Raw genomic sequence first — 16,052 nt, forward strand, 5'->3', positions numbered from 1 at the left:
GACATTTTCCAGCAGCATCTGATATCTAAAATCTACATGATACTGCAAAAACTCAAGTACAAAAAGACAAAAAAACCAATTAAAAAATGGGAAAGGATATGAACAGACACTTCACTAAAGAAGACATTTAGGTAGCTAACAGATACACAAAGAAATGCTCACAATCATTAGCCATCAGAAAAATGCAAATCAAGACTACAATGAGATTCCATTTCACTCCAACAAGGCTGGCATTAATCCAAAAAACATAAAATAATAAATGTTGGAGAGGTTGTGGAGAGACTGGAACACTTATACACTGCTGGTGGGAATGTAAAATGGTACAACCACTTTGGAAATCGATTTGGCACTTCCTTAAAAAGCTAGAAAAAGAACTACCATACGATCTAGCAGTCCTACTCCTTGGAATATATCCTAGAGACATAAGAGTCTTTACATGAACAGATCTATGCACACCATGTTCATTGCAGCACTGTTTACAACAGCAAAAAGATAGAAGCAACCAAAGGTGCCCATCAACTGATGAATGGATAAATAAATTATGGTATATTCACACAATGGAATGCATCGATAAAGAACAACAATGAATTCGTGAAACATTTCATAACATGGAGGAATCTGGAAGGCATTATGCTCAGTGAAATTAGTCAGTTGCAAAGGGACAAATATTGGATGAGACCACTTTTATAAGAACTCAAAAAATAGTTTAAACAGAGAAGAAAATATTCTTTGATGGTTATGAGAGCGTGGAGGGAGGGAGGGAGAGGGGTTTTCACTAATTAGTAGATAAGAATTATTTTAGGTGAAGGGAAAGACAACACAATACAGGGTAGGTGAGCACAATCGGACTAAACTAAAAGCAAAGAAGTTTCCTGAATAAACTGAATGTTTCGAAGGCCAGAGTAGCAGGGGCGGGGGTTTGGGGACCATGGTTTCAGGGGACTTCTAAGTCAGCTGCCATAATAAAATCTATTAAGAAAACATTCTGCATCCCACTTTGGAGAGTGGCTTCTCAGGTGTTAAATGTTAGCAAGTGGCCATCTAAGATGCATCAATGGGTCTCAACCCACCTGGAGCGAAGAAGAATGAAGAACACCAAAGACACAAGGTAATTATGAGCCCAAGGGACAGAAAGGGCCACGTAAACTGGAGACTACATCAGCCTGGGACCAGAAGAACTAGATGGTGCCTGGCTATAACAGATGACTGACCTGACAGGGAACACAACAGAGAATCCCTGAGGGAGCAGGAGAACAGTGGGATGCAAACCTCAAATTCTTGTAAAAAGAACAGACTTAATGGTCCGACTGAGGCTAGAAGGACTCCAAAGGCCGTGGTCCCCAGATCTTCTATTGGCCCAAAAGTCATCTCTTCAGACAGGGATTGGACTGGACTATGGGATAGAAAATGATACTGGTAAAGATTGAGCTCCTTGGATCAAGTAGACACATGAGATTATGTGGGCAGCTCCTTTCTGGACAAGAGATGAGAGGGCAGAGGGGGTCAGAAGCTGGCCAAATGGACATGAAAATAGAGAGTGGAGGGAAGGAGTGTGCTGTCTCATTAGAGGGAGCCCAACTAGGAGTATATAGCAAGGTATACAAAAGTTTTTGTATGAAAGACTGACTTGATTTGTAAACTTTCACTTAAAGCACAATAAAAATTAAAAAAAAAAAAAAAAGAAGAACTGTCTGGTTCTTGTCCTACAACTGAGCTGGAGAAGGTATGCCTTCATTCTCAATATTAATTGTATATTAGTGAAAAGGTTTAAAAACTGTCCTACATGATGAGATCCAAATTCCTTCTCCTGAGGTACAGTACCATCTATGATTTGGCTCCCGTTAACAGAGCCAGGCTTATCTTCCACTGCCCTCTACCAGTTCAGTCTATGGTCCATTCACACTAATCTACTTACAGTTCCTTAAATGTGCTATGCTATTCTATGTTTCTCTGATGGTGCAAATATTGTTTCCTCTGCCTGACCTTCTCCTCCTCCACTATGTTCTCCTGGCAAACTCACATTGAGTCTCTAAGCCCAAGTATCACTCATTCTGTGAAGCCTTTCTGTATTTCCTCAGGAACTGCTGATCACCCCCTCCTCCGTACCAATACAGTACCTTCTACGTACTTAAAGAACAGTGCTTATTAAGTACTTTGCAATTATTTGTTTATATAGCAGTTTTCTCTACTAGGCTGTGAACTTTGTGAGAGGCAGCCAGGTTCAATGGAAAAATTATTTTTGAACCTAACAGAACAATGGCTCCATAATTTACTTACTGTAAGATCTTGGGTAAATTACCTAATCTTACTGAGCACCATATCTTCATCTGTGAAGTAAAGATAATATGTACTTCACATAGCTATCTTAAGGATCAAAAGCAGTAACACTGATAAAATGTTGAGCATAAAGCAGCAGGTATTTAATGTGTTGATTCTCCTGAACTATGATTTCAAAATGGGTTACCAGTGGAAGGAAGGCTGGGTAGAGACGGAGAGAGAAAGTATGGAGGGAGAGAAAAGGAAGCATTTTTATTTGCTACTGGTAGGTGGGTGGAAGAAAGGAGTAGCATTTTTATTATTCACTGGGAATAAAGTAATATCTTTAAGAAAGTAATATTTTTATTTTATTCCAAAATGCTCAAAACCAGGCATTATTTTTAAGGCCTATAATTCTAAAAGCAAATAAACAACTGCTTGTGAAAATCTAACACTATGTTTATGTTTAGTACTTGGGTGGCACAATGGTTAAGCACTCAACTACTAGCTGAAAGGCTGGCAGTTCAAACCCACCCTGGAAGTTAGGCCTGGAGATCTTCTTTTGAAAGGCCACAGCCTTGAAAACCCTAAGGAGCGGAACTGACTCGATGGCAACTACCAACAACATCATTATGTTTAAAACTCTAGATAACAAGGTATGCTCTTCAAGGTGATTAAGGTAAGACGTTCTGTGCCCAAATATGTTCTGCACCCAAATAAGAAAAAATTGTATCAATCAATGAAATCATTCATTTCTATTAAAAACATTTCAAATTTCAAAAATTCATATATTATTTCTATTATTGCTGATATTTTAAAGAATGAAGCTGAAATAAGACTGTCTAATATAGTTCACACTTACGTTTTGTTGATAGGTTGTTCCAAAAGAATATGCAGCATTTAGTCTTGTCTCTGTGTCTGGACAAAGCTACAGCAGAAGAGTAACACTCATAAATATCTTTCACAAGGATATAAAAATGTTTTCTTTACTTACAGCCAAGAACTCTCGAGTCCCAACATGGATATATGTTTTGTGTACTTCTTATTTATGAAAGTTAAGGGGGCATCTTTGTTAAAAAATTAGTCATAATTTAAAGCAGTTTTAAGAAATTCTGGCTTAAAGCACAAGAAAAAATCAACTGTAGCATGCTCTATTCAAGCAATAACCTAGTCGTTTTATCTTTGCCTCAGTCAAAAATAAGACACATTACTATTTCTTTAGCTAGAATCATGCTCACCTGTAAAATACCTCCTTCTAAAGTTTGCCACTTGAGAAAATGTCCTCTTATATCATAAGAAGCAGCAACAAATTTCAGTTTTGTATTCTGATTAAAGAAAAACAACAATATTACATACTCCAAAAGCAAAATAATATTCTATAAAGAGATTTTCATTGTTGACTGATCCTTTCTTTTTCAGTGATAAAATACTAAATTCAACTATATTTTGAAGCTAAATTAATCTATCTCTATGATCAGTCACACCTAAGAGAACTGGTCTAGTTTTCGCATAAAAACTATTAATTCAGAGGTCAGGGGCACTGCTAGTGACAGAGAACCTCCCTTTGAACCTGTTAAATGGTGGAGGAGGAGGTTAGGAGGAATAATCCTATTCCTTTATCCTTTATTCTAGAAGGTCAAAAAATTGGACGTGACAAGTTGGACCTGTGAATTACTGGGAAATGTCAAGAGCCCCAATCAATCACTGGAAGGCACTTCTTAAACATGTGGAGATACAGAAGGACAGAGATCGTTTTACATTTGGTAATGAAAACTACCTTTCCTGATCCCTCGAGCACTAATTTCTATCATAATCACATAATTCACAGGTATTCACGTACTCAACAAAAGATGTAAACTCTATATTGTTCAGATCCTATAAGCAGCTAACATTTATATTTAGTTTAGAAACCAACATTCTAAACAACCTAAAGAAGTAAGAATTATAACTGGAAACTTTCTTACTACCTGTTTAAGTTATAAATCAAACTGTAGTTATTCTTTAATGACATAGTGACTTGTACCTGGTTTTGCCCTTTAAAACTGAAATTTGTAGGAAGTGGTGTAGTACTGAGTACTTGAGGTGCTAATCCTAGCTGGTCTCCATAGAACAGCCATGGAAGATTCTGTCTCCTATAAACAATTATAATTGTTTTAATAATATAACGAGGAAGCAATATTTCTTATATTCGTGAAAGTAACATTTTGATTGAACTCAGTCAAAATGATGGTTCGCCAATCAAACTGTCCTTACCAAAACGAAACAGAATGAACAGTCCTTAATCCAGCAGTGTTTTCAAAGATAAACTGAAACAGTCGACATGCATCAAAAGTTGCAAGGTCATATGAATTCATGTTCATCACACACATATTCCCCAGAGCTTGGCAAGATGTTAGATTGGCATATACCTACAAGAGGACAACGGCAAATAAATGTAACACAGATCTTACTAGCCTAAACAAAAGTTGATATGAAAAATTATGCCTGGTTTTAATTTTACCTATTACACAAATTCTTTTTTGTAAATTCTTTTGTCTAATACTTTTCTTCTAGCTTAAGTAGAAAAAAAGCCTTTTCATAAGGCAGGGGAATAATGTGTATATTTTAATTGTAAATTTCATGGTCAAATGTAAAGCCAACCTAATGAAAAAAGAACTAAATAAAAACTTAGCATGACATTTAAAAAAAAGTTATAAAATAGAATATTTATATTTGAAAGAAATAATTTATTTGCACATTAGATTCTATACATATAAATCTACTCCATTTTGTTCAAGTAATTTGTTAGGTGAACAACAAAATAAGATCATTTGTTGCTTGTGCCCCTCAAACTTTTCCTTTTTCAGGTTTCTCTATCTTAGGAAAAGGCAACTGTCATTTTTCAGTTACTCACGTCAAAAGCATTGGTGTGATTGTCTTTCTCTTCCTTTCCATATCTAACTCATCAGCAAATCTGGTCAGCTCAATTTTCAAAGCATATCCAGAAGCTAAACACGTCTCCTCATTTCCATGGCTACCACCCTGTTTAAGCTGTTATGACCTCTCAGTTGAACTATTGTAATATTCTCGTAACTAGTCTACCTGCTTCTATCCTTGACCCAGCAAAATCTATTCTCCATGCTAGTGACCCTTTCAAAATCATAATTTAGACCACATCCTCCTTTGTACAGAATCCTTCCACCTCTCTTAAACTTCAGGTCCCTGCTACATCTTCTCATCTCCTCTTTCCCTGACCTCATCTCTTCTTTCCCTGCTAACTCTGCTCTAGCCATTCCAGTCTCCTTGCTGTTCCTTAATCATGAACAAGTCAGCAAGCTCCTAACTTGGGACCTTTGGTCTTACTGTGTGGCCTCTGTTAGAATATTCTTCCTCTAGATATTTACATGGCTCTCTCTCACTTCCTTCTTTATTCAAATATAACCCTTTCAGAGATGCTGCTCCTGATCACCCTATAAAAAAATAGCACCTCCTCCCATTCTCTATGCTTTTTCTCCTGATACTACTTTTCTTCATAGCATTTAGCACTACCTGACATTTAAAAAAAAAAAAAATTTTTTTTCTTTGACATTTACTTAGAATATAATTCCATAAGGGATGTTGTCTGTCTTTTTCTGAAATATATAACCTGATTTGAGAACAAGGCTTGGCATGCGGTAGATAATCAAGAAAACATTTACTAAATAAATATATGAAACTGTTTCCCCTAGCAATTTCAGTGGAATAAGACTGGAGACATCCACTGTACCTACAGGGAATAACATTTTGTGTATTCTCTTCCAATCCTCTAAAAAGGATTTACTCTTCTTAAAAAACATGATGAAGGAGATATACCTACTTGGTTAGAAAACTTTCCTTATCTAGGGAAAAGTGGTATCATGGTTCTTCAAAATGAAATAAAATATTAAAAAAAATTCAAACATACCCAACAAGCAGCTGCTGATGATTGCAAATACTTTGAAAACCATTCTGAAGTTAAAGACATGCCCTATAAATAAAAAGCTTAATTTTAGCTTTAAATTCAAATGAAGATTCCTTAACCCCATACTGCTTGGGAGATGTTAATATGTATACTGTTGAATTGGAAAAGAGCAAGATTATTCTTTAAGAAAAATCACCTATAGGAGACCAAATGTCAAAAATGCTCTAAAGTGAAGTTAAGAAGGTAAGGCGGGCAGGGAAATTAGAGTACTGGAAATGGTATAGCCAAAACAGAATGAATGAGATTAAAGACACATTGTGAAAAATGTAACCAATATTCCTGAATATTTTTGCAGAAATTGTTAAACGGGAATCTAATTTGCTGTGTAACTCTCACCTGAAACACAGTAAGATATTAGTTAAAAAAAAGACTAACATAATTTTCTCAATGTTAGTAGAAAAAAAAATTCTTATAGAAAGAATTCTTAACAATGTCAATTACTACAAATAGGAATGCATTACAAACAAATGTCACCTAAGCAATAAAAACAAGGAGAAAAAGTGGGTCAAAAATCTAAAAAATGTTTGCCCATTTCACTAATACACAAACAAGACACACACACACAAGAAATACACCCTGACTTAGTGTTAAGTCGCTAATACCGACTGATTGTACTGCTTATGATTATGTAAATACTGTATAAAATTGTCAGGTTGAGGGTCCTCCTATAGACTATAAGGCCTGTACTCTTCAAAACTGCCAAGGTCATGGAAAACAAGGAAAGGATGAAGAACTGTTCCAGGTTGGAGGGGACTGAAGGGACATGACCTTTAAATAACTGGGGATCCTGGACCAGATAGGGAAAAGAGATATGTTGGGGCTTTTGGCAAAATAATTTCAAATTAAATTATTAAAAAAAATGCAAATTAAAGGCCTGTAAATTTAATAATCATATATAGAAGTTCACTGTAATCCGACATTGAGGAATGTCATGGATAGACTTGTGTTCCCAAAATATCTGTCAATTTGGCTAGCCCATGATTCCCAGTGTTGTGTGAATGCCCACCATTTTGTCATCTGATGTGATTTTCCTATGTGTTGTAAATTCTACCTCTATAATGTTAATGAGGTGGGATTAGCGGTAGTTATGTTACAAGATTAGGTTGTGTCTTAAATCAATCTCTTTTGAGATATAAGTAAGAGAAGCATGCAGAGAGACATGGGGACCTCACACCACCAACAAACAAGAGCCAGGAGAACAGCACATCCCTTGGACCTGGGGTCCCTCCATTTAGACACTCCTACACTGGGGAAGATTGATGACAAGGACCCTCCCCCAGAACTGACAGAGAGAGAAAACTTTCCCCTAGGGCTGGCACCCTGAATTTGGACTTCTAGCCTCCTAGACTGTGAGAGAATAAATTTCTCTTTGTTAAAGCCATCCACTTGTGGTATTTCTGCTGTAGCAGCACTAGATGACTAAGATAGACAAGAATCCTCCAGAAATCATACATCTTATTACAGTTAAGTTACTGAGCCAAATTTGATGGTCTATGAGCTCCTTATATATACATCTATTTCAACATTTATCTTGCTGTTGCAATTACCTGGTACTTGTCTGTCACCCCCACAAGACTATACAAAAGGAGATGTATTTTTGTCACGTTCATCAGTATCTCAGATTCCACTTTCATCATTGCCATCCTCACAGCCCTCCTAATCACACCTACTTATTCAATGATGACATCAGCAACCAGATCACGGCCTGTCTATCCTAATGCTCACATGGAAATTTCTTCAATGTTCATGTAAAAAATTCACCTAATCCCTATTCTCTCTGATTTTTGACCCCAAAAAGATATCTTCATCAAGTCCTAACCCCTCGTACCTGAGAATGGGACCTTATTTGAAAAAAGGGTCTTTGTAGATGTAACTTGGTTAAGGATCTCAAGAAGAGATAACCTGGATTAACAGGGTGCACCCTATATCGAATGACAAGAGAGAAGAAGAGAAGACACAGAGACACAGAGAGGAAGGCCACATGAAGCTGGAAGCAGAGATTGAAGTCACGCAGCCACTAGACAAGGAACGCCTGGAGTCACCAGAAGCTGGAAGGAGCAAGGAAGGATTCTTCCCTAGGGCCTTTGGAAGCAGCATGGTCCTACTGACACCTTGATTGCTGATTTCTAGCCACCAGCACTGACAAATTAAATTTGTTGTTTTAAGTTACCAAGTTTGTGGTAATTTTTTTACAGCATCTACAAGAAACTAATACAAGTTCCAATTCATCCACTATTTTCAGTTCTACATCTCAGATCTTGTCATTACCTGTATTTGTTATAAAAGCTCTAACTCCATAAGGCCTCAAATGCTCCATATACAAAGTAAGGAACCTGGCAATATATTAATAACCCTCATTTCTCCAGTTCTTACCATGAACAGGCACTGTGAAGTAGACATAATTATTATTACATCCAATTTATAAACAATAAAACTGAAGTTTAGAAATGTTATGTAACTTTTCCAAAATCTAAAGACACAGAACTAATAACTAGCAAACACTGGATTTTAAATCTAGAGTATTTGGTGCTCTTAACTATACTATATCGCATTCTTTATAGGACCTATATAAGACCTTTCCAGCTGAAACATTCTGTGAGTCACTGAAAAAGGAACAAGGTATAGAAAACATTACTGTACTTAAAAATTATAATGCTGAGTTTGGGGTCTTTAAACACTAGCAAGTGGCCATCTAAGATGCATCAGTTGGTCTCAACCTACCTGGAGTGAAGGAGAATGAAGAACACCAAAGACACAAGGTAATTATGAGCCTGAGAGACAAAAAGGACCACATAAACCAGAGACTACATCAGCCTGAGACCAGAAGAACTAGATGGTGCCCAGCCACAACTGATGACTGCCCTGCCAGGGACCACAACAGAGAACCACTGAGGGAGCAAGGGAGCAGTGGGATGCAGACCCCAAATTCTCGTAAAAAGATCAGACTTAATGGTCAGACTGGGACTAGAAGGACCCCAGGGTTCATGGTCCCCAGACCTTCTGTTACCCCAAGACAGGAACCATTCTCAAAACCAACTCTTCAGAAAGGGATTGGTCTGGAGTATGGGATGGGAAATGATACTGGTAAAGAACAAGCTTCTTGGATCAAGTAGACACATAAGACTATGTTGGCATCTCCTGTATGGAGGGGAGATGAGAGGGCAGAGGGGGCCAGAAGCTACCTGAATGGACACAAGGAAATAGAGTGGAGGGAAGAACTGTGTTATCTCATTAGAGCGAGAGCAATTAGGAGTGTACAGCAAGATGTATGTAAATTTTTGTATGAGACTGACCTGATTTGTAAACTTTCACTTAAAGCACAATAAAAATTAATTAAAAAAAAAATTATAATGCTGAGTTGTTAGTCTAATGTTTCTTAGATTGATTAATTTCTGTTTTAAAGTGATTTACACACAATTGTGTCTTATTTTAGTCCCGATGTAATTACCAGATGAAGAAAGGTCTTTATTGGAACAAAAAAATTAAAGCATACTCACAAGCTCTCCATAACGTGCGGCTGAAATCACACGTGGAGGAAAATTTCCTGTGCTGCTGAAACATAATCCCCCTGTCTTCATAAACAAATAAGAAAAAGAATCAACTTTATGGAAAGGTATAAGCAATCTAATTTAAAAATACATACTTTATCAATTTAACTAGTCTTACTAAAATGTTAGGTTCCGAACATGCACAGGACCTGCTGGTATTGACAAATGTTGGCTCACATCGAACACACCTGTTAAATAAAACAAAAGTAATGTTTAAAACATTAATGAATTATACTAAGTCTAGTCCAATCAAGACTTTATTTTCCTAAATGCTGGATCAGACTAAATTAATTCAGCTAAATAACGAAATAAATTAAACAAATTTAAAATATTAACACTGCTCTGAATAGCTTTATTATCGCTCGTTATATTACAAGGCAAAATATAAATAAATACATTTAACCAAGAGGAGAATATTCTTTTGTAAAAGAGCCCTGGGGTGCAGTGCTTAAGTGCTCAGCTGCTAACCAAAAGGTTGGTGCTTTGAACTCACAAGCAGATCTGCAGGAGAAAGATGTGGCACTCTGCTTCTATAAAGATGACAGCCTTGGAAACCCTATGGGGCAGTTCTACCCTGTCCTGTAAGGTCGCTATGAATCAGAATCCACTCACCGGCAATGGGTTCTTGTACTCTTTTGTAACCACATGGAATGTATACGATGAATACTGAACAGTAAACTGTAGCTGCGTCACTCAATTAGCATAAAAGCCTGAGAAGCTCATATAAATGATATGAAATCAGTTTTTATGACTAGTTTGTATCAGATATATCTTCCTTATCTGCCACATAGCCAAAAGACAGCATCAACAGAAAAGATATGTATCTCTACCTTCTTACCAAACCTACATCTTCCATTGATAAAGTCTATCATTGATCCTTTTTTATTTCAGGAAAATACTTCATAGTTTTCATTAACAAATGAGATATAGGCAGCGAGGGCACTCAAGTAGGGGGAACGCTGATGGGTTCATATGGGTATTCATTACTTGCAAGATAAAGCAGGTAGGACGAGGGGCCCAGGCAGGCACAGAACTCACAAACTAAGCTTGGGGCGGTTTTAGAGGGGCAAACTTGAGAATCAGCCCAGTCTTTGGTATTTGGACACCGCAACCCAGGTTCAGCCTGAAAGAAAAGATGACCCAACACAGTAAAACCAAACCAAAAAAAACAAACCCTCCACCATCGAGTCAATTCCGACTCATAGCGACCCTATAGGGCAGAGTAGAACTGCCCCATAGAGTTTTTGAGGAGCACCTGGCGGATCTGAACTGCTGACTTTTTGGTGAGCAACTGTAGCACTTAACCACTACGCCACCAGGGTTTCCCAACAAAGGAAATGACAAGAGAATAAGGCTATAAATCAGAGTACCTGGGTTATTTATCACTATATTTATGAAAATATACAAAAAGGACACTGTGTCTTAGAGTTGTTATGAGGATTACATGAGTCAATGTATAAAAAGTACTAAACATTGTGTCTAACACACAGTAAGTGTTCAATAAATGCTAGCTATTCTTCTACTTTTTTTTTTATTCTTCTACTGAGTCCCTAGGTGGTGCAAATGGTTAACATGCTTGGCTGTTAACCAAAAGGTTGGAGGCTCAGGTCTACCCAGAGATGCCTCAGAACAAAGGCCAAGCAATCTACATCTGGGGGAAAAAAAAAATCAGCAACTGAAAACCCTATGGAGCAAGATTTTACTCTGAAACAAGGGGTTGCCATAAGTTGACTTTGACAGTAACTGTTTTTTTACTGGTTATATAACATTATAAGACATATAAAGGTTTTAGCACCGTATCTGCACATAGTAAATATGCTGTCTCGAAGTTACTATTATATACTATATAATATTTTACAGATTATATACAAATTACATAGTAACAACCAAAAATTGCCACCATTAACTGAGTACTTACGATGGAGCACTATGCTAACAACTATACATATGTATTTCTGAGTCAATCATAGCCTATGAGATGGGTGTTGTATTTCCATTATAAAGACAAGGAGACTAACTTATTGAGCTATCCAAGGTCAAACAACTAATAAGAGACTGAATCAAATTTGAACTCTGTTCTGTTTTGCTCTGGGTTTCAATTTCCCTATTTGTTAATGTCTACTTGTGTGTTACTGTGGGGAGCAAGGGATGTAACGGATAGGCAGTATTTTAAAAAGGTAAAGATTCTACATAAACAGATTCTATATTGCTTACCTGTTTCCTAAAGCATTTGCTATTGTAAAAGAATTTTCATTCCCATCACAGAGCTTACAAGTTGCTTGAGACAACAACGTTCCATTAACATCTCTTTCCACTAAACAATTTAGAAACAAAATTAAAATGTAACCCATAGTTATCATATAAGCTCATATATACTTAGAAAGTGTTTAATAAAATCTACTTGTAATTACTATTCTAAACGATGCCCAAAACATTTTATTTGCATAAAAGGTATGTCAAGCACCTTCAAAATAAATTGTAGAAAAGTGGAGCCTTTCCCATCGCCACATAAAAAAATACAGAAACTAATTTTCTAAGTCACCATAATATTTTTCCTTAAAAATTTCTTTACCTATGTTCCTGCCACACTTAATGATAAACTACTATAATTTCCATAACGGCATAAAAACCCATTCTGAATCAACTCGGAATCGACTCAATGGCAGCGGGTTTGGTTTGGCTGTAACTGCACAAACACGTCTATGTTTTCAGAGGACTGAATGAGAACTTCATACTACTGAGTTGACGAAATCATTGAAGTTCATCATTCTATTAAAAGAGTGGTTTCCTTTGAATCTATAACAATGTAGGTTATGAGCATCACAACAAAAATAAGCTAAGACTATAAACTGAAAATTCATAAAAGAAGAAATACACTGGCCAAAATAAACATAAGAAATAATTTATGAAATAATGGTCAACCTCACTAGTAACCAAAGAAATATATATTAAAATAAGATTGACATTCTTGTATTTCAAATTAACGAGGCTTTTTTTTTTTTTTTTTAAAGATAATTTCTGTTGGCACAGGTTCAAGGAAACAGGTAATCTCACATTGCTAAGAGGAGTACAACCTTTTGGGAGACCCAACTTGTAAACAAGCCCCCAAACTTTAAAAAGTTCATATCCTTTAATCCTTTAATTTCACTTCTAACAATCAGAAATTTCCACTAAATAGAAGAAAAAATAATTGCCTTGCTCAAAAGAAATGCAAGATAAAACCAAGATACCATTTCTTTGTGTGTCAAATTGGAAAAATTAAAAAGTTTGATTATGCAGGGAAGCAAATATTTTCAAAGACCGATGATGAGTTTTGTTGTTCAACTTGGGGGACTTTCAGTAGTATCTATTAATATTTAAATTTCACACATCCTACGATATAAAATTTCATTTGTAGGTACAGAAAAACTTGCACATTTGTACAAGGAGGCAGACACACGGATATGCATTGAAGTATCATTTCTTAGAAAACAACTTTAATATTTTAAATCTTTTAAATAGAATGGTGGTATATCTACGGTATGAAAATACAACGGAGTAGATTAAAAAAGAGGAGCCCTGGTGGCGCAGTGGCTAAAAGTACTTGGCTGCTAACTGAAAGGAACTGATTTGATGGCACACAACAACAACTAATTTATAGACCAGGTGGTGCACTGGTTAAGTGCTACGGCTGCTAACCAAGAGGTCAGCAGTTCAAATCCGTCAGGTGTTCCTTGGAAACTCTATGGGGCAGTTCTACTCTGTCCTATAGGGTCGCTACGAGTCGGAATTGACCCGACAGCAGTGGGTTGATGGGGAGAGCAGAGGACATTGGCAGATCAATGGCAGAAGTCTCGCCTTCCATCCAGGAGAGCCAGGTTTGATTCCTGACCAATGCGTCTCATGTACAGCCACTGCGCATCTGTCAGCAGAGTCTTGCGTGTTATTATGATATTGAACAGCTTTCAGAGGCACTTCCAGACTAGGAAAAAGACTTAGTGGTCTACTTGCGAAAATTTGCCAAAGAAAATCCCCTGGGTCACTATCATGAAATGAGACAGGACAAGGCAGTGTTTTGTTTCTTTGAGCACGGGGTCGCCAGGAGTCAGAGTGGACTCAATGGCAGCTAACAATGTTGGTAGAGTGGGCCTTTTTATGATATTTAATCTTCCCATCCAAGAATGATGTATGTATTTTCATTTACTAAAGCCTACCTTTGTGTCCCTCAGTAGGATTAATTTATCTTACACATTTCTTCTAAAGCTTATGCCCACGTATTTTTTCTTTTTTGTTGCTACTGTGGATGAGTTCTTTTTTTTCATCACATTTTCTAAATTGTTTTTATTTGTATATAGGAAGGCTACTATTTTTTAAGACTAATTTTGTATCTATAAGAACCATTACTACTTGCAATAATTTTTGGTGATTGCTTTGGGTTTCCTAAATAAAAATCAAGTCATCTGCAAATAATGATTTTTACCTTCTCCTTTCCAATAGTTATAGCATTTATTTCTGTCTCTAACAATAGAATCCTGACATTCATAGAAATGCTTATCATTTTCCCTATGAAATATCACGTTGGTTTTTGAGTTTAGGCATACATATTTTATCAGGTTAACATGTTAAGGAAGTATTCACCTAATCCTATATTATTAAGAATTTTTTTTTTACATCAGGCAGGCCTTTTTATTTTCAATGTCCTTATCAAAAACAAACACAAATGAAGATTCATCAGTAATATTTCATAACCTACTTCTTACCTAAAATATGGCCAGTGGGACAGCTGCATTTTCCTTCTGCAGTTAAACCACCAGGGCAAGAAATGCAATTCCAGCCATCTTCGGTAACACCTTTCTAAATTAATTAAAAAAAAAAAAAAAATTCTCCTTCTTAATTAACTTTCTCCTTAATGAATCATGTTTAACTTAAAAAAGCCACAAAAGTGTACAATTTAGAGTGGATATTCAAATATTTCATACAAGTGTGAGCTATATAAAAATTCCCCAGATAGCTCATTTGTGCTTATATTTTAAATTAAGCTACACAGGTTTCCCCCACTACCTAAAAGTACAGCATTCCTATGAAACCTCTCGTAAGCTGAAATGACGAAAAGCAAAGAAGCAATTATCATTAATTTATACGGGAAAATTTTTTGAGCATTACCAGACACAAGAAAATAACCCACCAAATCATACCAAATAACACATAAAACCTAAAATAAACATTAACGTGTAGTAAAAGCAGGAATGCTGAGTGTAGTTCCCAGGGAATGAGCTCAGGGATACCACTCTCTCCGCTCATGGTGTGCTCTGCCTCTTTTAACGGCTCACTGCCAAACAAACGCTGAACATTATTTCTTCTTTTTTTTTATAAAATGAGAATCCATAATAGATTTGACTAAACTATTGTCTATTCATTGATTAAACCCTATTAAATTTTGTTTTATCTTTGTAAACAGAAAAATTGAATGATAAAATTATAAAAGGATTCATTTGAGTGAAAGATCATGAAGAAGAAAGAACTATTACTCAGAATTAATCTTTTAATAGTAGTCAGTACATAGTAATAATGTGCAAGTATCTTCCACTTTTCAAAAGTTTGTTTTAGACCATTTTTATGAAAAATCTACATTAGTACCTGTTTTCTAAGAACTAGAATAAAATTACTAGACATTATGTATTTAAACTATTGATGTGATTGCATTTCATGAACACACAGATTGCTATTTATCTAAAATGATGAGAAAATGTATTTTTGTTAATTGAGAATTATTACATGTAGCAACCATTGATTTACTGATTTTCTAAGAATTAGAATAAGATTACTAAGAGTAATAGACATTATGCATTTAAACTATTGATGTGATTGGCATTTCATGAACTTATCATACCTTCAGTATCATTGTGAACATCAATTATTATAAAAAATTGATGAAACACTCGGTCTAAGACACTGAACTCATCCTGTACCAACCAAAAGACATAGTCCCCCACCAAAGTGCTTACAAAATGACATCCTTTATGTTAGCTTCTATGTATATGTATCATTCATCTAGTTCTCTTTATACCTGAGTTACTATGTAAGGGAAAATAAACAAAAAGAAATCTTCACAGCTTTGTGGCTGTTTGGATTTCAGATTAAAAAGTAAATATATTGTGTATATGTACCATAATTTATCCACTCGTCTTTTGATGGAATATTAATGCAACGATAACAAACAATGATGAATCTGCAAATCGTCTCACAACATGGATGAATCTGGAGGGCATTATACTAAGTGAAATTAGTCA

At 36.0% G+C, this 16,052-nt stretch overlaps 1 protein-coding gene across 5 annotated transcripts in view; it reads right to left on the reverse strand.

The window, feature by feature from the left end:
- Positions 1-16,052, reverse strand: part of TMEM67 (transmembrane protein 67) — a 65,514-nt gene that overhangs the window by 46,206 nt on the left and 3,256 nt on the right. For all 5 annotated transcript variants that reach the window (XM_049854009.1, XM_049854010.1, XM_049854011.1 and 2 more), the window contains exons 3-11: positions 14,523-14,616; positions 11,998-12,097; positions 9,902-9,971; positions 9,733-9,807; positions 6,179-6,241; positions 4,510-4,664; positions 4,280-4,388; positions 3,495-3,581; positions 3,119-3,184 (exon numbers count right to left, since the gene is read on the reverse strand). In XM_049854009.1, coding sequence (XP_049709966.1) covers positions 3,119-3,184; positions 3,495-3,581; positions 4,280-4,388; positions 4,510-4,664; positions 6,179-6,241; positions 9,733-9,807; positions 9,902-9,971; positions 11,998-12,097; positions 14,523-14,616 — 819 coding nt within the window. The remainder of the gene's footprint in view (positions 1-3,118; positions 3,185-3,494; positions 3,582-4,279; positions 4,389-4,509; positions 4,665-6,178; positions 6,242-9,732; positions 9,808-9,901; positions 9,972-11,997; positions 12,098-14,522; positions 14,617-16,052) is intronic.

The sequence above is a fragment of the Elephas maximus genome, chromosome 15 (genome assembly GCF_024166365.1).
Source record: "Elephas maximus indicus isolate mEleMax1 chromosome 15, mEleMax1 primary haplotype, whole genome shotgun sequence".
NCBI classification, from domain to species: domain Eukaryota; kingdom Metazoa; phylum Chordata; class Mammalia; order Proboscidea; family Elephantidae; genus Elephas; species Elephas maximus.